Consider the following 23970-nt stretch of genomic DNA (forward strand, 5'->3'; position numbering starts at 1 on the left):
CTGATGTGTTACTCAGTGTGAGTAAAGGTGACAAGATTTGGCCCACAGAAGAGAGACAAATAAGTGAAGAGATGCTAGACATATATAAAAACATGAATGACATAGAAAAGATAAAACAGCTGCTCCTGTTTACCCTCACTCACAATAGATGAACAAGGAACATTTGTGAAATTTGAAAGGCAATAAATGAAAAACTGATAAAGGAAAATGCCCCCGCCCCCACCCCCATGCAATGTATAATGAACCTATGGAACTTACTGCCACAATACGTTACTGACTATAAGAATTTAGAGTAGTAATAATAATGAAATAAAGGGTTAGTCATTTTTATAGATAATCAAAAATCAAGTTATGTGAGACAGGACAAAAACAGAAATATAGAGCAATGAATACTCAAGCTTCAGGATAAAACAAACCGCTTACTGATAGGATTTAGGGAAAAACCTCCCTTATCAGCATGTTACTCGATAATTATTTACTGGGGGGTTCTTATAACTTCCTCTGAAGCATCTAGCACTGGCCACTGTGAGAGGCAAGATAATGTGATAGATGAACCACTGGTCTGATCTGGTATAGCAATTCCTGTGTTCTGAAAATTCGTAGTCTGTTACTGGTTTATGGCCAAATTCTGCTTCTGGTTATTTATATGCAAGAGCCATTGATTTCCCTCATCACTTCTGCATGAGTTTAGCTGTTAACATCTTGGGCAGTGTGAGTTGTTGGTGAGTTTTATCATTATAATTAATTTATAAAAGCTTGTCAATTCACCTTCATAGCATTGTTATGGGCTGAAAAATAACTATTAAAATTACATCATGTTGCACACTTGGTTGATTTTTCTTCTTGGTAATACGTGTTTAGTTGACTGACACAGTCAGTGTTTCACTAATGCTTCAGAGCCACTCTAGGAAGGTAACAGAAGAGCTGCTTTCTGTTCTGTCATGACTCCTCAAAAACTACTACCTAACTGCTGATTCCAAAACTTGTTGGTGATGAGGGGTGAAGTGGAGAAAACAGCTTGGTTTTAAAAGAAGAGGCTGAGTTTGCATGATTGGCAAAGACTAGTGTTTTGATGTCTAGACTGGACAAATTTACTCTAGAAGAGTCATTAAGGGAGAAGAAATATGGAACCTTGCAGTGTCACCACACTAAATTCTGCTCTGAGGGCTTGATCCAAAGCCCTTTGAAGTTATTGGGAGGCTTTCCAATAGTCTAGCGGCTTTGGATCAGTCCCTAAATTTATCCTGGTGTAAATCTGGGATGAATGTAAAGCTGGAGCAGCTTCAGGGATTGAGAGCAGATTTTGGCCTACTTTTTCTGATTTTTAACCACATTTTAAGAGTATAAATAAATGCCAGGTTCTGGTAACGCTGTTTTGACGTGCCCTGGCCCTATAATGATTGACAAATTTTCCTTTTGCCTTTGTGGAATCTCTATCGCTGGAGATATTTAAGGGCTACTTGTGTTAAAATTAATGGACCTCATTTACCATTTATTTTCTTCAATTTTATGCAGGTTTAGCTCCATTGATCTGTTTTCAGTAGAGTTACATGACTGTAAAACTGGAGTAGCATAGCAGTGAATCAGGGTATTTTAAAAGAAATGTCCTCAAATGTGTTAATAGGACCTCTAAGATTCTTAAAATGGAAAGAAGTTTTTAAGAGCCCCTTCACTTTCACTGCAAATGCTGCTGTTTTTTGCATTCATCACCTTGAGTGAAGTATTTTAAAAAAAAGATTAGTCAGTTTCACTTTGTTTCCAATCAGTCTAATCAATTTCATTTAGTGGCTCTCCCAGTGTTAGCACATGATACAATATTTAGATTGCAAATACTGCAGGGAATGTTAAAACTTGAAACAAAAATATTATTAGAATTTTAAAAACATTTGACATCTTTCTGTTGTTTTAAAATGTTATACCCTGGGTTTTGCAAAACTTGGGTTTTGGACCTGCTGTAAATCAATCAGTGACCCTTTAAACAGCACCTTCATACCTTGTTGCCCCTAATTGCTTAGCTATACGGGCCTATCTTAATATGAGCTACTCATTGATAAAATGAGAGCCTGATCCGAAGTCTGTGAAAGTCTTTCTATTGACTTCAAAGGTTTTGGATCAGTTCCTGACTCCCCAGTGCTGGCCATTCCCAACCATAGATCAATATGTTAGGAAGCACTCTGTTACTGGACTAGATGTCACAGCTTTCTATTTCAGCTAAACAACCTGGACACTTTGGGCCCAATTCTGTTCTCTGGTTGAAAGCTCATACTCAGAGTAGTTATCAGTGGTTTACTGCAAACTGGGAAGATGTGTATAGTGGGATCCAGCAGGGAATCTGTCTTGGGTCCAGTACTATTAAATGTTTTCATTAGTAACTTAGATAATGGCGTAGAGAGTATGCAATCCCTCCCAGCTTCGTGTTATCTGAAAATTTTATAAGCAAACGCTTGGAGGATAGGATTAGACTTCACAAAGAACTTGACAAATTGGAGAGTTGGTCTGAAATCAACAAGATGACATTCAACAAAGACAAGTGCAAAATGCTTCACTTAAAAAGTAAAAGTCAAATGCGCAAATGCACAATGGGAAATCACTGGCTAGGTGATAGTTTTGCCAAAAAGGATCTGGGGGTTATAGTGGATCACAAATTGAATATGAGACAACAATGCACAGTTGTGAAAAAGACTATATCAGTCATGGGCTTATTAACCCGAGTGTTGTATGTAAGACACAGGAGGTAATTGTCCTACTCTGTTCAGCACTGGTGAGGCCTCAGCTGGAGTTCTGTGTTCAGTTCAGAGTTCTATGCTTTAAGAAAGATATGGACAAATTGGCCAGGGTCTAGAGGAAAGCAATAAAAATGATGAAAGGTCAAGTAAGCCTGACTTGTGAGGAAAGGTTAAAAAAAACCTGGGCATGTTTAGGGTGAAAACAGTAAGACTGAGGGGGACCTGATAACTGTCTTCTATAACAGCCCTTAACATATTTGAAGACTGTGATTGATTTGATCTCCATGTACACAGAAGGTAGGACAAGAGCTAATTGACTGACTTAATTTGCAGCAGGGGAGATTTAGGTTAGATATTAACAGAAACTTTCTACCTCTAAGGGTATGTCTACACTACCTGCCAGATCAGCGGGTAGTGATCAGTCTATCAGGGATCAATTTATCACGTCTAGTGTAGACACGATAAATCGATCCCTGATCACTCTGTCGACTCCTGTACTCCACCGCGGCAAGAGGTGGAAATAGAGTCGATGGGGGAATGGCGGCAGTCAGCCCCGTGCTGTGAGGACGTGAGGTAAGTCAACCTAAGATGATCGACTTCAGCTACGCTATTCTCGTAGCTGAAGTTGCATATCTTAGGTTGATTCCCCATCTCCCCCACCCCACCCCACAGTGTAGACCAGGCCTAAGGGTAGTTAAGTTCTGGAATAGGCTTCCAAGGAATGTTGCTGAATCCCCATCATTGGCGGTTTTTAAGGACAGGTTAGACAACCATTTGTCAGGCATGGTCTAGATCAGAGGCGGGCAAACTATGGCCGTGGGCCGGACTTGGCCTGCCAGTCATTTTAATCTGGCCCTCGAGCTCCCGCTCCAGTGCTCCAGCTGGGGAGCAGGGTCGGGGGCCAGTCCACATGGCTCCTGGAAGCAATGGCATGTCCCTCCTTTGGCTCTTACACATAGGGGCAGTCAGGGGGCTCCGCACACTCCTCCTGCCCCAAGCACCACCCCTGCAGCTCCCATTGGTCGGGAACCATGGCCAATGGGAACTGCAGGGGCGGTGCATGTGGACGGGGCAGCATGCAGCAGAGATGCCTGGCCATGCTTCCTTGTAGAAGCTGGAGTGGGGGACATGCTGCTGCTTCCAGGAGCTGCTTGAGGTAAGCACTGCCAAGAGCCTGCACCCCTGAGGCATCCCCCCATGCTCCAACCTTCTGCCCCAGCCCTGATTCTCCTCCTGCCCTGCAAACCCCTCTGTCCTGGCCTGGGGCACCCTCCTGCACTTCCAACTCCTCATCCCCAGCCTGATCCATCACCCCCCGCCACACTTCACACCATCTGTCCCAGCCCAGAGCCCCCTCCTGCACAGTAAACCCCTCATTTTTGGCCCCACCCCAGAGCCCGCACCCCCAGCCAGAGCCCTCATCCCCTCCCGAACTCCAATTTTATGAGCATTCATGGCCCGCCATACAATTTCCATACCCAGATGGGGCCCTCAGGCCAAAGAGTTTGCCCACCCCTTGTCTAGGTTTACTTGGTGCTGTCTCAGTGAGGAAGCTTGGAGTTGATGACCTCTTGAAGCTCCTTCCAGACCGACATTTCTATGATCCTCTCACCAGTTTTATAGTGTGTTTGTCTATATAACTTTATTGACTGTCAGTCCCCCTGTTATAATTGTGTGAGCTGTCTTTCAGATGGTCTAATTGGAAGGACAGTACCAACTAGTTCAAAATAGAATAGCTTCTGCATCAATCCCTGGAAGGAAAGGAGCTAACCATTGATGCTACCTATCTTAGAAGAGTGGCCTTCAATTCTACACGTGTAATTTTGTGCCTGTAAATCCAGTAACTTGACAACAAGTGCAACAAATCATACCAGTGATTATCTGCAGACGCACAATCATACACCATTCTAAATATCAGGGTCGTCGTCATCTTGGCTGATTTGTCAAGTCATGAAACTTCTCTTTGTAGGATATAGCAGCTGCCCTATTTCTAGCACATGTCAAGAGACTTGTCTCTTTTTCTCTGTGACACTGTCTGCTTGGCAGCCTCAACAAATGCAATCCCCGGTTTACTGGGGAGAAGGAAGATTACTTTTGACCACCACCATGTTGCTTTTATGATCTTGGCTATATTTGCGCTTGTACAGAAGGGCTTGCCGGTGAACAGTAGCTGCACATGCAACTCTTTGGCATGATAGCTGTGTTGAGAGCATGAGATGGGGTCAAGATTAATAAATACAGCTGTTACCAGGCCCTTTTCTCTGGCTCAGAAATCATTTGCTCAGGGCAAAACAGCTTCATAGGACATAAAAGAAAATATATCTTTCAGCAGAATCTAACAGGTGGAGGATGACTCCATCTCCCATCTGGTTCATGCTGCTTTAAACCGTTGTTTGCTCAGAGCATCTTACGTTTTTGTTTTTGTTTTAAATTTAATTCTGTAATTGAGAATTTCTGCTCTTGGATCATCCCTAATCCAGTTCTAGAGATGTCATGGCAGCTTGAATTCCACCTCAGCTCATTTCTTTGAATGTTTTTAAAAGGATGTTGCCCAGAGATAATAGTCACATTAAGAACAATAATAAATGGCATACTCTAATTATGACATAGGGCCTGATTTTGATCCACTTATACTTGTTTAAATCGGAAGTAATTTCATTGAACTCAGCTGAGTAACAAGTTGTAAAAATGGTACAGGTGAGATCAAAATCAGGAACTTGGACCATAATTATAAAATTCTGAAAATCCAGTTGGTACTTCTTTTTAGTACTGTTATTTATTTCCTTTATTCCATCTGACTTAGCTTGGCAAATGAAAGTAGGCAGGTCAGTTCATTTTCCACTTCTAGTCAGTTTTGCTTTCTGGCTCTCATGCACTAGCATTAGGCTGCTGTGTTTGGATTTCTAGTACTTCAGGGCACAGGAGGATGGGGGGGAGTTTTTTTCCTTGGATTTTAAACAAACTACAGTTTAAATTAAAATATTTCTATTCACACTGAGCCAAATTTCCAAAAATAGCTTTTAAGGTTGCCTGTCACTTTGAACACACAATTCCTTGTATATAGTTTTTTGCACATATGTGCAGTCTCAGACTAATCCCTGCAGACCAGGTAGCTGGATGTCAGATTTCCCTGATGCATTCAAATCAACATTTCTGAACATACAAAAATCGTCTGTCTGTAATTGTGCATGGAGTATCTCAGGCTAGTTGAAGCTCCTGCAATAGTTTGCGCCTCCTTTTTGTCTATGGAACAAAATTTACTAATATGGAGTCCTAAGCTAGGCCAACATTATCCCTTTAATGCAGTTTTTAGTTCAGAAAAACTATTTTCCAACCAAACATAACTATGAAATGCAGCCACAAACAGTGATCCCCAAACACAATAGTTTCCTGTCCCTCTCTTACAGTGATCCTGTTTTCCGTAACTTTCACACTGTAATTTCATGATATGGACATCTGACCCTTCTGTTATTAGAGGAGGCACACTGAGTCATGTTGCTAGCCTTGTGTAGCTGTGAGAAAAGTGAAGGGCTCTTGGCTGCTCATAGCTTCCAGAAAGGGTTTTTCTGTAATTAACCATCTGCTGCAAAAGCAGGATTACTTATGTTTGTTTCACTTGGAAACAGGCTGTTTCCACTCTCAACAAAATACCTTTGAAAACCCTCCTGCCATCCATGTGCCTCTTTCCAGCAATGGGTCAGAGGAGAAAGTAAGCTATTGTAAAAATGGGAGCCTTTCAAAGGAATGTTTATGGGCCGTCACCCAAGGAACTACAAATCAAGCACCAAAACCCACCCCAGGAATCTGCCATTGAGATTCCACAATGCATTTTCATGGTTTCTATTTATTTTTTTGAAGAGGGGATTGTATATGGCTTGGCTTGAGTGTTTCAGTATATGTTTCTGGCCGTTGGGGATGCTGGCAGAAGATAAAACGTTGTCAGCTCATTTTCCATCAGTAGCACTCTGTCATTCCATTAGGGCAGGAAATATCTTGCTCCGTTAGTGAGTGAATTTGACTTTAGTGTGGATCAGAAAGAGGACCCCTAGAGTTAAATACAGCTCCCGGTACCAGCTGTGTAGCATAAAACAGCCATGGCTCTTAGCCAAGTGACCACCCTCAGGATTTGACATGCGTTGGCACCGCATGGTTTGCAACACAGAAGAGTTTGGGGAAGAAGGGGAGGGGGAGAGTTAAGAGATATTCTAGTGAATGGAGGTTTTTTCTCTGGGACTTCCTTGCTGAACTATTACCATAAAGACACTAGTATTCTGCTGTAATGGGTCATGATTGTAGGTGCTGGATAATATTTGTTTAATCAAGGTATTTATTCAAGAAGACCCTGAGTTGCGAGCTGAGGTTCTCCTAGTCTTAACATTGTTTTGAGAAATCCCACAGTACCCCTATCAATAAGGTAGGAATGATCATCTATCTTCTACAATTAGGGAAGCTGAGGCAGAGAAAGGTATAGGCCAAAATGTTCAAATGTAGTGGCTTGTTTCTCAGAGATGCTGAGCACTAAACAAATCCAATTGACTTCACTGAGACCTACGTGTGCTTAGCATCTATGAACATCAGGCTACGCATTTCAAGTGTCTGACTCTGAGTTTAGGTGTCTAGCTTTATGCATCCAAGTTTGAAAGTGTGGGTTTCAGTAACTTGCCCAAGGTCATACAGCAAGTCAGCAGAAGAGCTGGGTGGGACTAGATCAGAAATACTGGCCTTTGGCCTGGACACCCAAAAAACTCTGCCTCCCAGAAGTAGTGAATACAACTGAAAATGTAGGTCTTAACCTCTTTGTACCTTGGTCTACCTGTCTGAAAAATTGGAACAGCAATAGAATTATAGAATCATGGAAGATTAGGGTTGGAAGAGACCTTAGGAGGTCATCTAGTCCAACCCCATCTAAATCATCCCAGCCAGGGCTTTGTCAAGCCAGGCCTTAAACACTTCTAAGGATGGAGTTTCCACCACCTCCCTAGGTAACCTCTTCCAGTTCTTCACCACCCTCCTAGTGAAATAGTTTTTCGTAATATCTAGCCTAGACCTCCTCCACTGCAACTTGAGCCCATTGCTCATTGTTCTGTCATATAAAACTACTGAGAACAGCCTAGTTCCATCCTCTTTGGAACTCCCCTTCAAGTAGTTGAAGGCTCCTATCAAATGCCCCCTCACTCTTCTTCTGCAGACTAAATAAGACCAGTTTCCTCAACCTCTCCTCATAAGTCATGTGCCCCAGCCCCCTAATCATTTTCGTTGCCCTGCGCTGGACTCTTTCCAATTTGTCCACATCCTTTCTGTAGTGGGGACCCAAAACGGGACGCAGTACTCCAGATGTGGCCTCACCTGAGCTGAATAGAGAGGAATAATAACTTCCCTCGAATACCTACCTGTTAGGAATGTTGAGAGTTAAACTGTTTGTTCAGACATATTGTGGTGAATATCCCAGATAAGACACAGGAACGTTATTTTTTGAGGGCATCTGCGACTTCCTCTGGTAATCTGAGAACACTGGGTTATGCACTATTGCCAATCCACAGGAATAGAAGCAGTCTCAGCTGGACTCGGCTTTGCAGCTGGAAGCAGCAAGCACCTCTAAGTGATTTGGTAGAATATTTCTTATTGACAACCTCTGCACTATCTAGCAGTCTGTTTTCTCTGACCTTCCATCAGGCAGCTCTGGCTTTTGTAACCGTCTCTCTGTTTTCCAAACAGATGCAGACCCTGTACGCTTTTGATGAAGAAGAAACAGAAATGAGGAATAAAATAGTTGAAGACTTGAAAACAGCTCTGCGGACTCAACCCATGAGGTAATTGTTGTTCATCTCCTCTTTCACCCACTCCTACACAGGGCTATATCTGACACAGGAAACAGTGGCAGTGAGAGACCCCTCAGCAGATCGTGGGCAGGTACCCAGTTGTTTCATCTTCAAAGAAAGCATTTGGTAGCTGATAATTTTGATAGGGGACCTTGCAACCTTCACCTCTAAACACTCCATCCAGGTGCATGTGAGGAGTTACGAATGTGCCTGCAAGAAAGAATAGACAAGTTGCATTGTTAGAAACCTGAAGAAGGTCTTTGAAGACAGAAGTGAAAATTGTGGTAATCAGATTCTAGACCACATGGCGTGCAGTATCCCGCATATATTATTGAATTAAGGATGGCATGTCAGTATTAACTCAAACTTTTTTTTGGATTCAAATATCCCTTATCTGGAGCAACTCAAAGTGCTAAGTATGAAAGATCCAAGTAATTTGACATGCAGCTGGTGTGGGGTTTTGTTCCTGTGATGCATGTAGCTATGAGAATGTAGCAAGATGTTTGATTATATGATGGGTTTGTCTATGATAGCAGATCTAGGAGGTGTCTTCTAGGCTTGTATTCTTAAGTTGGCTTTTTGTTTGTTTTTCTGTATATTTATGTACTGCACCTTCAGAAATCTAAGGTCACCTTTTGTTTGTTGGGTGCAGCAATACTGAATAATTACAAGCTGGCTACCTTTAGAGACTCTTTACATTGGAAAGCACAGTGTATAGAAAACAGATCCATAACAGGTGTGATCTCAGGAAATAGAAGGATTGGTCAAAAAGTTCATGAACATTTCACATAAGCCTGAGATTGACTGATATATCTGCATCCAAACCATGCAGAAGTCAGTTTCCTGGGGCTTCAATACATACCCTGGTGAAGTGTGACAGTTCCATGGTGAGTTCTGAAGCCAAAGCTCCAAGTGACACCAAGAGAGGAACCGCAAAGGTACTAACTCCCACTGAAACCAAACCATCCACTTTTGTGAATGCTACCTCCAAGAGAGTTGGGAACCCAGGTGGATGGCAATTGAGAATAATCTCTTTCTCATGTGTTCCTGAAAAGCCAAATGGCTGAGTTTTGCATGTCTGCCCTTCATGTTGTTGCAACATTTTTTTGTGAGCATGAATTATATAGACATGTAGACTTAGTAAAAGGTCAAATTGAATGTGATCAATGCAGTTACACCAGCGATAATTCTGGAGCATGTTCCAATTAACCAAACCAAGCAGCTGGGATCAATAATTGAAATAGAGGTTTTCTCCCTTTATGCAGAGAGTTGTACAGCTGGCTGGGTGGTGCATGGGCATGCGTACACAGCTTCCTCCAAAGCATCAGGTTTTAGTCCCTGGGGGAGGCAGGATGAAGTCATTGATGGACCAGTGGCTTGATTCATTATGGCAAATCCTAAATCATTGTAACTGTAACAGGAAGGCAGTCCTCTCTTGTCAGGATTTGTTTGCTTTCCTGCATGAAGGGAGGAAGAATAGTCCACTCAAAGCTCCTGAAAACGTGACCCTGTAAGAGAGCAACAAAAAGTGTCTTGTTTGCCATATCATCCATAAATCTGAGTCTGGCCCCTCAAACACTCTAATAATCTGCTATGTATGTCAAGTGGGGGCAGCATGAGAAAGCAGCTAATGTCACATTATCTCAGGAAAAATCCAGAGAGTGGGAAATATGTTAATCTGAGCAGAAAGAACTCAATGTTCTTTGCTTTGCTTGATACAGGCCCCATTAAGAATTCACTAGGGTGCTAGCTACCTGCTTTCCAGAGCAAAAACAACTTTTATTATGATGCTTGTTCTCTGTTCTGCAGGGATGTAAAGGGAACATCTAAAAAGCAGACTATATTGCCAGTGCAGCCTTCCTACAAGGCCTCGCTCTTGAAAGAGCTCTGTGATTCTGAGTGCTTCGTGACACACTGGGAATTCTGGATTCAGATTTAATCCCTCAAACTATGGAGTTTTTTGGATCCAGGGATTTATTTTGTCCCATTACAGAGAGACGCTGGCCACTTAAAGTCCAGAGCTGGCTCTAGTTTTGGAATCAAGTTCAGGAATGTTCAGGCCTTGGATTTTGGTTTGGGAACCTCTCTAATTATAACTAGAGTGGGGACAGCAGCAGGTAAGAGGCTTCAGATCTGAGCTTTAGGAAAGCAAATCTGGATGCAGAGCTGGTATTGTGATTTGGGCCTATCTTGATTATAAGCCAGACAGGAACACTGACAAACCTAATGCCCCTGGGCTACTCAGGGTTTTTCCTAAGTATAGCCACCAATTAGAATTGGTGAAACATTTTCCAGAACATCTATTTGTGTTGCACTCTGAACGTAAAGGAACCTCTATGCACTCACATCTTCTTTTTGAGGAGCAAGCAAATGGCCCATCTCTTTAGCCTTTGGTCTTCCTCGGGCTGGATGAGTATATGCTCAGGTACTGGATGAGCATGCAGCTTTTAAGTGGAGAAGGGAGACTATGACTTTATTGACTTGCTGGAATGTTGTTCTCAAACTTGTTCATGATTTGAATCCATATTCAGCCCCTTGTCATCTGACTTTCATCTAATGTAACCCAGAATCCTTTGTGGCAGTTTTGACGGAACTTCACAAGAAGTACTGTACTTCCTCTGTGGTGAGTTTCAGGGCAGTGTAGCTGAAAGTGGCGAAATGATTTGAAGGATGTTGTTGGCATCTGTGGACAACCTGCTTGCAAGTGACCATCTAATCTTGACTGCTTGTATTCTATTCGCACAGCAAAGAACACAATACAATGCAAATTGACTTCAAGAATAAACAGGAAACATGGCAGCTTGCCACAACTTCCCCACTCTTAGGCTAGGTGCTGGTGTTTCAATCCACGTGCCAATAGCTGCTGTGAAAGAATGTAATCAATCCTTTGCATTGTTGCAGACCTATGTTGGAGTGTACTCAATGAAATTGACAGATTTTCATCATGTCAGCTGAGTACTCTTATGGCAGCAAGCGGTGGAGTGAGACATCTCCATGGGCTTGAGTGTCCAGCTCAAACATATATTCACTGCCACCAATGAGTTTCCTTCTATCCTTCAAGAAGGCCTTTTCAATAAGATCCCACTTCCCAATCTCCTGGGCGGAGGGGAGAAATGTGAGTGGGGTAAACGAAGTGTTTTCAGCCAAAGATCAGATTTTTCAGGGCTTTCTGAACCAGTCCTGTGCTGCTTCAGCTGGGTTCCTCTGACAAGAGGCATTCATTTAATTTGTTTATAATAATAAGCATCTGCACCAGCATCAATGAACTGTCACGTGAAGCGTTCCCTCTTAAACTGCTGACGGTGGCTTAGAATCCTTTTTTCCCATAGTTAAGCAAAGCCAAATTTTGAGTTAAGTCCGTGTCTCAACTAATTTCCAATGACTCAATTTGTTAGCTGCCAAATGGGCCTTGTGCCAATGTCCGATCAGCAAGCCAATTCCTTCTTTGATGAAGAGGATGTGGGGGAGCCACAGCTACATCAGAGCTGCTTACAGAAAGGATCTGTACATAGGCCTTCAAGATACCAGTCCTTTTAGTTGAATTTGGAAATGAATCCCATTTTCCAGGCCACTTCCTTTCATTAGATCCCCAAGCAACATGGCAAATGAAAATCGAAACTTGTATCAAATGGAATGAACAGACTCTTTCTGCAAGGGGAACAAGATACTGATGGGGGTGCCTTGATTGCTTACCCATAGGCACCTCTGTAAGAGGAGTCACTGAACAAAGTGTCCCCATGTGGATATGTACTTTCTAATACTGTAGAACAGAGTCCCTTTAACTGGGATACCCATCTGTAAAATCTGAAATGATACACACCTGCATCTCTGGCATCTTTGTGAGGCTTAATTCATTAAAGCACTCTGCTTTTAGATGAAAATGCAATAGACATTCCATTTATAATAAACCAGTATGTCTGTCTCAGTAAGCATCCCTACAATAATGAATAGGTGCGTGGTTCTTGGAAGCAGCTGTATGAAAATAAGCCATTGCATGCATCCCAGTGCTCAGGAACAACCATTACATTCAAGAAAATATGTATTGTAAGGAAACGGATTTTAATTTAAAGTTCCTCAAAGGTTGTTACTAGAATCTGTGAGAGAACAACTTTGCTCTTCGTATTTCAGCACTTGAATATGGAAGTGCAGCAGCACAGTGAAAAGGAAAGTTGATGAGGGGCACGAGAAGTTAACCCAACTTTTTGGAATCTTGGGAGAGTTTTGGTTCAAGTTTGAGGGCAAGGCGAGAAAGATCTTATTTAATCTGAATTATCAGCTATAAATGTCATCACTCTTCTACCCTGCTCCAACCTTCTTTTACCCAGTCTTAAAATACATAGAGGTCGGACTCTCTTTATTTTGGCTTGGTTTAGCCGTGTGTCACTCCTGTGTACTTTAGCTGATCACTAATCTATCCAGCAAATGCAGCCTATTCTGCTTTGAATTTCAGGCAGGGCAGAGGTCCAAGGTTTGTCAGGGTTGTGAATGCCTCCTGATCCAAAGGCCACTGCTGTAGCTAGCCTGGGAAACATCGTCTTGACTGTCAGTAGGGTGGGAACATCCTGTCCTCCCCACGTGCCCCCCTTCTCCTCTCCCTCCAGTTTATGTTCTTTCCTTCTTTCCCAAGCTGTGTCATTTCTCACAGTGAGGCTGCAGCACAATCTGTACAGGGATAGATCAGAGAATAAGACACAGCCATGGGGAAAGTCACTGCCACATAGGTCCTGTCTACATTAGGTTGACAGGCGTGTTGTTAGGCTACGTTAGCTAATATTCAAATTAAAATGTTTTAAAACCCCAGTGTAGAACCTTGTTTTTAACATGAGTTACGCTGGTCAAGCAAAAACCTGCAGGGAGCTTAGGGTTTAATGCAACCAATATGGCACCTATTTAAAGCACATGCTGCCTTGCCTATGCTGGAACTTTAGAATGTGTTACACAGGGCACATTAGCAAACATGTTCTGACATCACACCTTTAAATCTCCATCTAAAACAAGGCCCTCATGTGCAACACATGTGGCATGTGGGAGGCTAATTGCACACACACAGAACACAGTGATGGTGGCACTCTTCCCTAGAAACTCGACTGGATGCCTTGTACATGCACAAGCATGTACGTGTGTGTGTGCGCGTGTGCCTATGTACACATATGCGCAAAAGCACTAAGGAAATGTGGTGATATAAATGGCATTCAGCCTAGGAGCTGAACTCTTCCATTTCTGTCTTGCATGCATCATGCCGGCCAAATAAATACACAGTGACAATGACATTCAGCTCATGAGCTGGACTCCCATATATATATAAAATATAAATATAAAACACTATCTCTCTCACACACACACAATTTATAGCTTTTCCTGATGACAGGGCACTAAGTGTTTTGACAAGGGACGGTGACAATCATAGCTTTATTTCTACATCTGATGTTAGCTGAGATTGAGAGGTAGTGAAGTTTGCTTCCTATTGAGTAACAGAGATTAGCGTTTTGCTCTCTGGACCAGATAGGATACAGGAAAATCCCGACATTGTTTGAAACTTCGTCGTTAATCAAGGTTTCTGACATCAATCTCTTTCCTGAACCTACCCTCCTGCTGGAGTGACCTCGCCCTAGGAATCCTAGCAATGTTTCTCTGCCATTAGATTTATTTCGGTATTGTGCTTGTGTGAATGTCACTGTGCCTTTCACAAATTATTTGTCACCTGGTCCGCAGAGCTGGGCTGGCAGAGGTGCATGAAAGTCACGGTGACTTGTATGTCTCGCACCAATAGCCAGTGCTCCTGCTGGAAGTGGAATTCAGAAACCCTTGACTGAACAGGCTCTGAGTGATTTTCTTGAACCACTGGAGAATGCTGTCTCCTCAGGGTGGTGTCAGTCTCTTAGCCTTCCCTTAACCCTGGAGCTATGAGGATGGCAATGTTTTTGCCAGTGGGTTTTGGTAATGAGTCTAGCAAGCCCTTGGATTCACAAAGGAACTTGGCAAGAGTCATCGTGAATAAATAGATTTGAAGTAAATACGTTAGGACTCAGAGCTGATATGTGTTGTACCATCCTGTTCAGGCTAGAAAATGGAGAAAATTTCAAGCCCTTCTGGGCCACACATCTAAAAGTGATCATTTCATGGCCATCTGCTAGTCTGCACAAAACGATTTTGGTCTCAATCCAGTTTTCAGTGGACGCCTGTATGACAGACACAGCACCACCACAGTTGGCCATGACTGCCAAAATTGCAGTCTTGGCAGAGAGGCCAGCAACCGAATGGGTCACAGACTCTGAACTACTCGTTAGTTTTCTTGCAACCATTTAGAATAACAAAGGGTGTTCGGTATCTTATTGAATTCCTGGTGTGCTCTGTATGGTCTTTCCATCTACCTGAGGGGAGAGGGGCTTCTTTTCCTGTGGCTCATATAGATAGTTAGGATGGTACACCCAAAAGACAAGTAATTTGTGATCAGAGCAATGTGAAACTTGGCAGTTTTGCTGAGTTGAGTTAATGAAATCCCTCTTCTCATTGTTGGTGCATGTGTGTTTTGGTCCCTTCTAAAATTTGCTTTGAAGTTCAGGTTTGAAGAAACCTCAAAGCAAAACTCATCTGAAACCACCAGGTTTTTCCTGGTTTCTGCTCAGAACTGTTGGTCCAAGTAAGCTGAAGGTTGGCAAACTGTCTAGTATATCTGGCCCAACTTTCAGGTAGGCCATGAAATTTCCTGTGTGGTAAAGGGGAGTACCAACCACAGGACTGGCTGACCTATTGCTAATGTGCGTTGTATACTAATACATAATTGAGGCTCAGGAGTGTTCTCGTGCACAGAGACGAGAACTGAAAGCAATGACTTTCACAGTTGGAGCTGCTCAGTGTTCACAGGTTGGACAGGGAACTGGATGGGATCCTGTTCACTTCACTTTGCATAGGACCCCAAAATATTAAGCCTACTGAAAACTCTCAGTGAAATTTAACTAAAACCAATGGGGTGAATTTGTTCCCAGTATTGTTCCACTGACTTCAATGGACTCAGTTAACTTCAGAGGATTAATTCCAGGGATGAACTGACCCATCGTGTTTTTATCTTTGCTTTGAATGAAACTATAGACCTCTCCTTGGGCTTTTTCTATGTTGTATCCATCCAGATTAGTGCATGATCTTCATCTGAAACTGGGCATATTTTACCTGGTTTCATCATAAAAGTTTGACACAGAACCCCAGTGACTTGAAAAGTGACCCAAAACATGTTCCAACACCGCTTTATTCCATGCTGTTCCTTCTGAAAATTCACTGTCTACATATCTAGTCTATTTGTGTCCTCATGCCAGACCCTGGTGGTATCCATGGTGGTCATTGAGTCTGGTCCCTCCTTAAGCACATCTCCTGCCAGCAGAGATCATACAAGCCATTTTTGGAGTTTTACCTTATCCAGGACTGTAGATGTGGGCCCTGTAGATTTGCCAGTAGATAGGAATCTTTTCACCAGCCATTGAAATGCAGCAACCATTGTGGTTGAACGTGGTAGTTATTATACAGTAACATTGTCCAAGCACATAGGACAGGGGAAACAAAAGGTGAGATTTGAAGCAGACAGAATGCAATTACCTACATTGGAAAATGACCATGACAACAAGACTGTCTGTTTGCGACATGTTATCTGGAATCATCTGGAGTTATCTAAGCTACCACTTGTTCTGTTCTTAGCATCATAGTTCCACAGTCTATTAATTTGATGCCTATTCTACAATTTGCCTTACTTCTGTTTTCCTCCCTTTCCCTTCAGGTTTGTGACCAGGTTTATTGAGCTGGATGGCCTGACCTGTTTGTTGAACTTCCTGAAGAGCATGGACTATGAGACCTCAGAGAGCCGCATACACACATCCGTTATAGGGTGTATCAAGGCACTGATGAACAACTCCCAGGGACGGGCACATGTCCTGGCCCATCCAGAAAGTATCAATATCATCTCCCAGAGCTTACGGACTGAGAACATCAAGACCAAAATCGCTGTGCTGGAGATCCTCGGGGCTGTCTGCCTGGTGCCGGATGGCCATAAGAAGGTCCTACAGGCCATGCTTCACTACCAGGTCTATGCTGCAGAGAGGACAAGATTCCAGGTATAAACATGCTTAGCCAACAATGCCAAACACCATGCATCTTTGAAAAGGGTGGTTTGTACTTCTACACAGTGTATAAAGTCCATTTTCCTCACCTGGACTTTGGATCAACCAAAGTAGTGTCAACTCCCCCACATAGATTTTTTTATCACACATATTCTACAGTCAGTCACTGCTATCAATGCTGATTTAAAGCTACTGTGCCTTACCTTAAAACCGAGTCTTGCTGTATTAATGAAAGGCTTTCAGTAATCTCACACTTTAACCTAGACTGATGTCCTCTATTGGGTACCCGTTACCGTACTATTTAAGTGCAAATAGCATAAAAGCCCTAGGAGCTTCTGTAATGCTTTTAAGGTCAATTCTGTCATAATGCAGAAAGTATGGAGTAAATGATCTATAGCAAAAGCCATTAATAAGCCAACATTTACCAATTGTTACCCCACAGCACAGATATTTCCTGTTCAAAGTATAGAGGAAGAACTCAGAAAGATAGATTACTGACTTTCTGGTTATGGGGATTATAAACTGATGCCATGATCTACCTCTTCCTAATGGAACAGCCATCTTGGTGAGGAGAAACCTTGTGAGCGGTTGTGTTAAGCCATGGTTTCTAAACATATTGGCACTGTACTAGTTTACCGTTCTTATAGTACGACCCAAAATTCCTTCCATGAGTGAAGTTTCCATTGGGTTTTGCCTGGCTACTATAAGGAGGGTAATATACAATTAGGTCCTAAAACCTTGTTTACATCAGCCATTGCCCCTGACCTCCCATTCAGCTTGTGCATACGCTAAGCTTCAGTGGATCTTGGGCTGCTCTGAATTTGAGATTGCAAAAGTATTTCAAGCTCTGTGGAAGTTTGCAGCATGCACGGCTGAGTGGGACATGGTCACTGGTCACCAACAGCAGCTCATGTGGTTGTTTCTCATCAAGGTGAGTCCCAGTACAGATGCTCAGGAAATCAAGTGGCTTACTGTCCAGGTTACACAACTAGGATTCAGGAGACCCGAGTTCTATTGCCCAGCTCTGCTGCTGACCTACTCTGTGACCTTGGCCAAGACACTTCATCTCTCTGTGCTTCTGTTTCCACATTCATCCTTTTCCTTGTCTGTTTAGATTGTAAGGTTTTCTGTGCATTCACTGTCTCACTATGTGTTTGTACAGAGCTTATCGCCTTAGGGCCCTGATCTCAGTTTAGGTCTCAGTGCTAATGCAACCATAATGACAATAGGGAGCTGGGGAGACTAGGACTTCAGCCCCAAAAGACTAGCATTCCAGTAAGAGGTTGGGAATCGCTGATGCAAAGGATGGAGTTGAGGAATGGAAGCCAAATGCAGAGAGAATACAACGGTTAGTGTGCTGTAGTCTGCATGTAAGAAAAAGAAAAGACAACCTTAAATCTCGCTCTTTTTCTGGTAATTAGCCTAACTGAGGAAGTCTTTCTGAAGCTTGAGGTTGTTTACACTGGAGGCGCTTTGGGGAGACTTCGCGTGTTTGGCAGTAATTCACAGCCCTGGCAACTTTCAATCAGATTTTAATTCTTTGTCCCAACTTGACTGAGCTGATCTGCTGAATAAACCCATATGCTGTAGCAATCCCAAGTCAACTCAAGTGCCTCCTCTGTGTATATCTTTTTATTTGTCTCAAACTGTAAATGACTGGGATGATAAATCATTGCTGGGCTAGTGTATGGTAACACATCTCATCTTGTACAGCTGGGCCTTTGAGAAGTTGCATCTAATGATTCACAGAAGCTCTTGTGAGCCTGGGGGAACTCACTTACTATCTCATCCATGAATGAACGGAATGCACAAATAATTGCCTTTGTCAAATGTTTTTGCATTGAGGGGAGGGGGCATGAGGAAGAAAGATAAGTGTTTGCTTCCTCTTTTTTTTTTTTTTTTTTTTTTTTTTTAAATGTGGTTAGCAGCAGGGATATGCGCCTGCTTACAAATTTTGTAAAGCCTGTGTCCAGAAACTGGAATGGCGTTTTCTAGAGTTCTCGCCAACAGGTTGAACCCAAGCAGTTCTTATCTTAACTCTGAAGAAGTCTTCAAATACCTACCATTGCCACCATCCACCCATTTAAGTCTCTCAGTGGATCAGTGGCAGCATCCCAAGTGAACATTGCCCATGCTCAGTGAAAGGCAAAGAAGGAAGCTGATGCCACACTTTAAGATTCTCAGTTAAGAATGCCAGTGACATAAAGCTTCATATCTCATCTGTCAAGTGTGAAGTACTGTTACCCTCTAGTCCTGGCCTTGGCTCAGAGTGGTCTTGCAGTTCCTTGACAGCCAGGCCAAGGAAGAGGGATATGAATGTCTCTGCTTTACTGGGGATCTGGAGCTTTCACTAAGGAGGTGATGTGACTGAGCCCAAGGAGGCACTAGACAAGCCAGCTTGTGCCTTTACTGTATGTGCCTGGGAGATAATAGAGGACTTAGTCTGGATTTAATACAATAAAACAACACCACACTTTCTGAGCAGCTGTTCACTCTGGGTCTTGGATCTACAGCTTTATAACCAAGACTTTGCCAATAATTCACAGCTCCTTTTGGCTTCCAAGGACAATTTTGGTGGGAAATGTTTCCTATCACCTGAGCATTTAATAGCATCTCTCAGTGCATGAGTTCTCTGAAGGGTTTAAAGCTTCCTGGTTTAAGTAGATTCCAACCCATTGCTCTCTAACTCCCTCCTCAGAAATTCCCTTAGGGCTTGGCTACACTTGACAGTTACAGCGCTGGTGGTGGCTTTACAGCACTGTAACTTACTCCCGTCCATACTTGCAAGGCACATACAGCGCTGTATCTCCCTGGCTACAGCGCTGGCTGTACTCCACCTCAACGAGAGGAAGAAAGAGAATAGCGCTGCAAGAGTCAGTGTAAACAGTGATTAATTTTACTACGCTGTAACTGACCTCCGGAACCTTTCCATCATGCTTTTTAAGTAAAGATAACACTCTTTGTTTTGTTGTGAACTCAGGCCTCCCTGAGCTGCTTATCTAAAAAACAAACACAGCTACTGTTTGTTGTGAATGGGGCAGGCAGGGGGATGAATGTCCACAGGTAGTGTTTGCTTGAGGAGAGAAGTGGGGGGTAGGGCAGGGGCGGTCCGTTTTGGAGCAGCTGCTTATCTGATCTGAAGGCTATTTGCATTTAGTGAATGAGAGAGGGGTGGGGGAAGGGGTTGAAACTTTTAAAATGATTGAAGGTTGGTGCTGTGTATCTTCAAGTCCTTAGAACTTGCAAGGCGGAGCTGATGCAGTGTCAGCTCTAAAAATCCACTCTATCTCCCCCACTCTCCCTGTCACACTCCACCCCACCTCCCTCTTTTGAAAAGCACGTGGCAGCCACTTGAACACTGGGATAGCTTCCCATAATGCACCACTCCCAACACCGCTGCAAATGCTGCAAATGTGGCCACACTGCAGCGCTGGTAGCTGTCCGTGTGGCCACACTGCAGCACTTTCCCTACACAGCTGTATGAAGACAGCTTTAACTCCCAGCTCTGTACAGCTGCAAGTGTAGTCAAACCCAGAGCCTATAAAACCAACTCAGAATTCCCCTAAAGAGAGATCTGGCATCAACGCAATTAAGCCATTAGAGTTCTTCCTGAGTAGTGAAAGCCAATCAAAAGCAAACTCTACACAGGAGGAACAGGAGACGCATATTCTGAATATGCAGAGTGGAAATGCATTGCTCTGGCTCCATTGTTCTTCATGACAAAGGATGAAATTGTATATTGGCCTCATGAAAAAGATGTCTGGGACCCCCCCCCGCCCAAAGGCTCTGCTCTGTTTTCACATAGATGATGAGACAATAGGCTATTTAAGGAAACAGCAGATGAGCCAAAGAGGAGGATGATTTCAGCATCTCAGGCTTGGAAGCTGACAGAAATGGGACCATTAGGTCCATTGAAAGTGGGGAAGATTTTGCTTCTCTGGAACCTGGCCTGAGCTCAATCTTTGTCATAGACTCTAAGGCCAGAAAGGACAACGCTGATAATCTTCTAGTCTGACCTCCTGCATAACACAGGCCATAGAACTTCCCTGAAGTAATTCCTGTTTGAACTAGAGCAGATCTTTTTGAAAACATCTCACTGGTGTGTCCTACAGAGTAACTTAAAGATGAAAAGGATCTAAAACTCTGGCATGCTCATTAGATTTTGTTTTGCTTTAGAATGGAATTTTGTGCTGGTGAAAGGTGCTGAACTGACAGCTGTAGATGGGAACAGAGGAAAGTTACAATACAGGCAACAGTTGTGCAAGACTTGACTCGCAGTAGTGAGGCAGTGATTCAGCCCTCACCGCCCTGGGACCAGCTAGTGAAAGGTTGAGAGAGGAGCTCATGGGCTATTTACTTTGTAGGATTCTCTGCTGAAACTGCCATGAGGGGTGCCACTTGTGATTGAATGTTGAGTCATGTGGAAACCTGGCACTGGACTGGTTTCCACATGACAATTTATTTCACTCAAGGCATCAGATGGTTATCACCTTTTGGCCAGTACTGACTCAGGTTAGATTGAAACCAGTGGTGTAGGAGTGAAAAGCTCCCTATGACTTTATCAGTCCCCTGAGCCATTTAGTCCCTCCCTCCTTGACTTTTCGTTGCTTCCTTGTAAGAACAAACATTCATCACTAATAATGAAGACCATGATCTATATTCAGTGACTCTGAGAGTGGTCTTTCCCTCCCACTCCACAACATGTGCTTTCCCCCAGTCACCATCTTGGCAGCAGTGGTGCATAATTTCCTTTTTCCCCTTCCCCTCTTGTTGCTTCCTGACCTCTCTTCTGGTTGAAATCCTCATGCTCCATCTCAGCTGCTCACAGGTTTTGGATTTAGCATTTTCCCAATAGTACTAGCAATGAATATCAGAGTTTCTCTTTCTCCTTGATCTTCTTTGGCAACCTCTCTCAATAGCAGATGATTCAAGGAGTCAGTGAGTAAATCTGAGACAGCTGTTGCTGGAACCATTTTCTCCCAGAGAACTGAGAGAGTTTTATTTTCCCTTCTCCCTGTTTCTTTTCTTGTCTTGGTGGAATTCCTTAATGGATTTTCTTTTTTTCCCGCTTCCTCACAAGAATGAGGAAGTGAAGGTCAGCTTTATTTATTGGCAGCTGTCTAAAACATAAGCCCCTGCATAACTCACTACTGACAACTTCAGATTGGAGCACTGACTATTTCCCACTTGCACGTGCCTAAGTGACGTGGATTAGTGTGTGGAGATCACACATTTAACTCTGAACCACATAAAACTGTGTTCTCCTTGTTACAGGTTGCTGCTCAGTCTTAAGTCATCTCTGGTCTTCCAGGCATGACAGTTACTACCCGGAATGCCTAGTATAGTACCACATAGACATCAGCAAATGAAGTATCAGGGAGATTACAAAGGGAAAGTTGGTACTTTGGGCCAATTTCTTTCTTTAGTTACATTGCTATAACTTTTTTGACTTGAATAGAGTTACTCCTGTTTTATATCACTAGAACTAAGATCAGAATCCAAACCATGGTCTGGACTCAACTGTTGTAATGCCGTTGAAATCCGTGTAGTTGCACCAGTTTACACCAAATGAGGATCTGATTCCACCACTATAAAAATTCTACTGAAATGCATTTGTGAAGATGAATTATTTTATGGGACCTTGTAGAAAATATAGACAATTCTTTTGCTAAAACTAGGAGTTAGCGTGTTTAAATTGGAAAATTTCACACTTGGGTCCTACTGGAAACTACAGCCTGAATTACTGACTCTTCGTAACCAAGACATCATTCCATCTACAATGGGTCTGACTCTGGCCTCACACTGGTACTAATCTGGTATAACACTCATTGGCTTCAATGGAGTAATTCCTGTTTTGTTTTATTTTTGGAACAAATTGGTCCTGGTGACTTCGGTTTAATTTATCAGATGGTGTTCACTCAAGAGTTTTAAAAGAACTCAGATATGAAATTGCAGAACTACTAACTGTGGTATGTGACCTATCACTTAAATCAGCTTCTGTACCAGATAAGTAGAAGATAGTTAATGGGATACCGAGTTTTTTTTGTTAAAAAGGCTCCAGAGGCAATCCTGCTAGTAAGCCTAACTTCAGTACCAGTTTCAAGCATTTTGTCTGTCAGGCACATGGATGAACACTATTTGTTGGTGAAGGAGTCAACACAGGTTTTATAAAAGGAAATTATGCCTCAGAAATCTATTTGAATTCGTTGAGGGGTAAAAACCATGTAGACAAGGATGATCGAGTGGATATAGTGTACTTGGACTTTTTCTGAAAGCTTTTGATAAGGTCCGTCACCAAGGGCTCTTAAGCAAACTAAACAGCCATAGGATAAAAGGGAAGGTCCTCTCATGGATTGGTTAAAAGATAGGAAACAAAGGGTAGGAATAAATGGTCAATTTTCACAATGGGAAGTTGGGATCTGTATGGGGGCCAGTGTTATTCAACATATTCAGAAATGGTCTGGAAAAAGGGGCAAACAGTGAAGTGCTAAAATTTGCAGATGATACAAAATTATTCAAGATGGTTGAGTCCAAAGCTGACTGCAAAAAGTTACAATGTCACAAAACTTGGTGACTGAGCAACAAAATGGCAGATGAAATTCAATGCTGATAAATGCAAAGTACTGCACGTTGGAAAACACAATCCCAACTATACTTACAAATTGATCATGTCTAAATTAGCTGTTACCGCTCAAGCAAGAGATCTTGGCGTCATTGTGAATAGTTCTCTGAAAACATCTGCTCAACGTATAGTGGCAGTCAAAAAGGCTAACAATGTTAGAAACTATTAGGAAGGGGACAGATAATAAGACAGTAACTATCATAATGCTACCATATAAATCCATGATATGTCCAGATCTTGGCTATTGCATGAATTTCTGATTGCCCATTTCAAAAAAGATCTATCGATATGGAATAGATACAGAGAAAGGCAATGCAAATATTTAGGGGTATGCAACAGCTTCCATCTGCAAAGAGATTGAAAAGACTGGGACTACTCAACTTGGAAAAGAGACAACTAATGGGGGATATTATAGAGGTCTTTAAAATCATGAATGGTGTGGAGAAAGTGAATAAGAAAGTGTGTTTTAGCAATTTACATCCAGGGCCGGCACTTCCATTTAGGCGACCTAGGCGGTCGCCTAGGGCACCAGGATTTGAGGGGGCGGCATTTTGCTGGGAGGGCGGCAGGCTACTCCAGTGGACCTCCCACAGGCGTGGTCCTGTGGCTCTGGTGGAGCATCCTCAGGCACGCCTGCAGCAGGTCCACTGGAGCCGCGAGACCAGCAGGCGGCAGAGCCGCAGTGCTTGGGGCAGCAA

The 23970-nt window shown here is 42.9% G+C and overlaps 1 protein-coding gene across 4 annotated transcripts in view; it reads left to right on the forward strand.

Annotated features, from left to right (window-relative positions):
* Nucleotides 1-23970, forward strand: part of DAAM2 (dishevelled associated activator of morphogenesis 2) — a 260805-nt gene that overhangs the window by 159829 nt on the left and 77006 nt on the right. For all 4 annotated transcript variants that reach the window (XM_032790193.2, XM_032790191.2, XM_075064271.1 and 1 more), the window contains exons 5-6: nucleotides 8442-8536; nucleotides 16311-16644. In XM_032790193.2, the coding sequence (XP_032646084.1) occupies nucleotides 8442-8536; nucleotides 16311-16644 (429 nt within the window). The remainder of the gene's footprint in view (nucleotides 1-8441; nucleotides 8537-16310; nucleotides 16645-23970) is intronic.

Source organism: Chelonoidis abingdonii, chromosome 3 (assembly GCF_003597395.2).
Source record: "Chelonoidis abingdonii isolate Lonesome George chromosome 3, CheloAbing_2.0, whole genome shotgun sequence".
In the NCBI taxonomy this organism is placed as follows: Eukaryota; Metazoa; Chordata; order Testudines; family Testudinidae; genus Chelonoidis; species Chelonoidis abingdonii.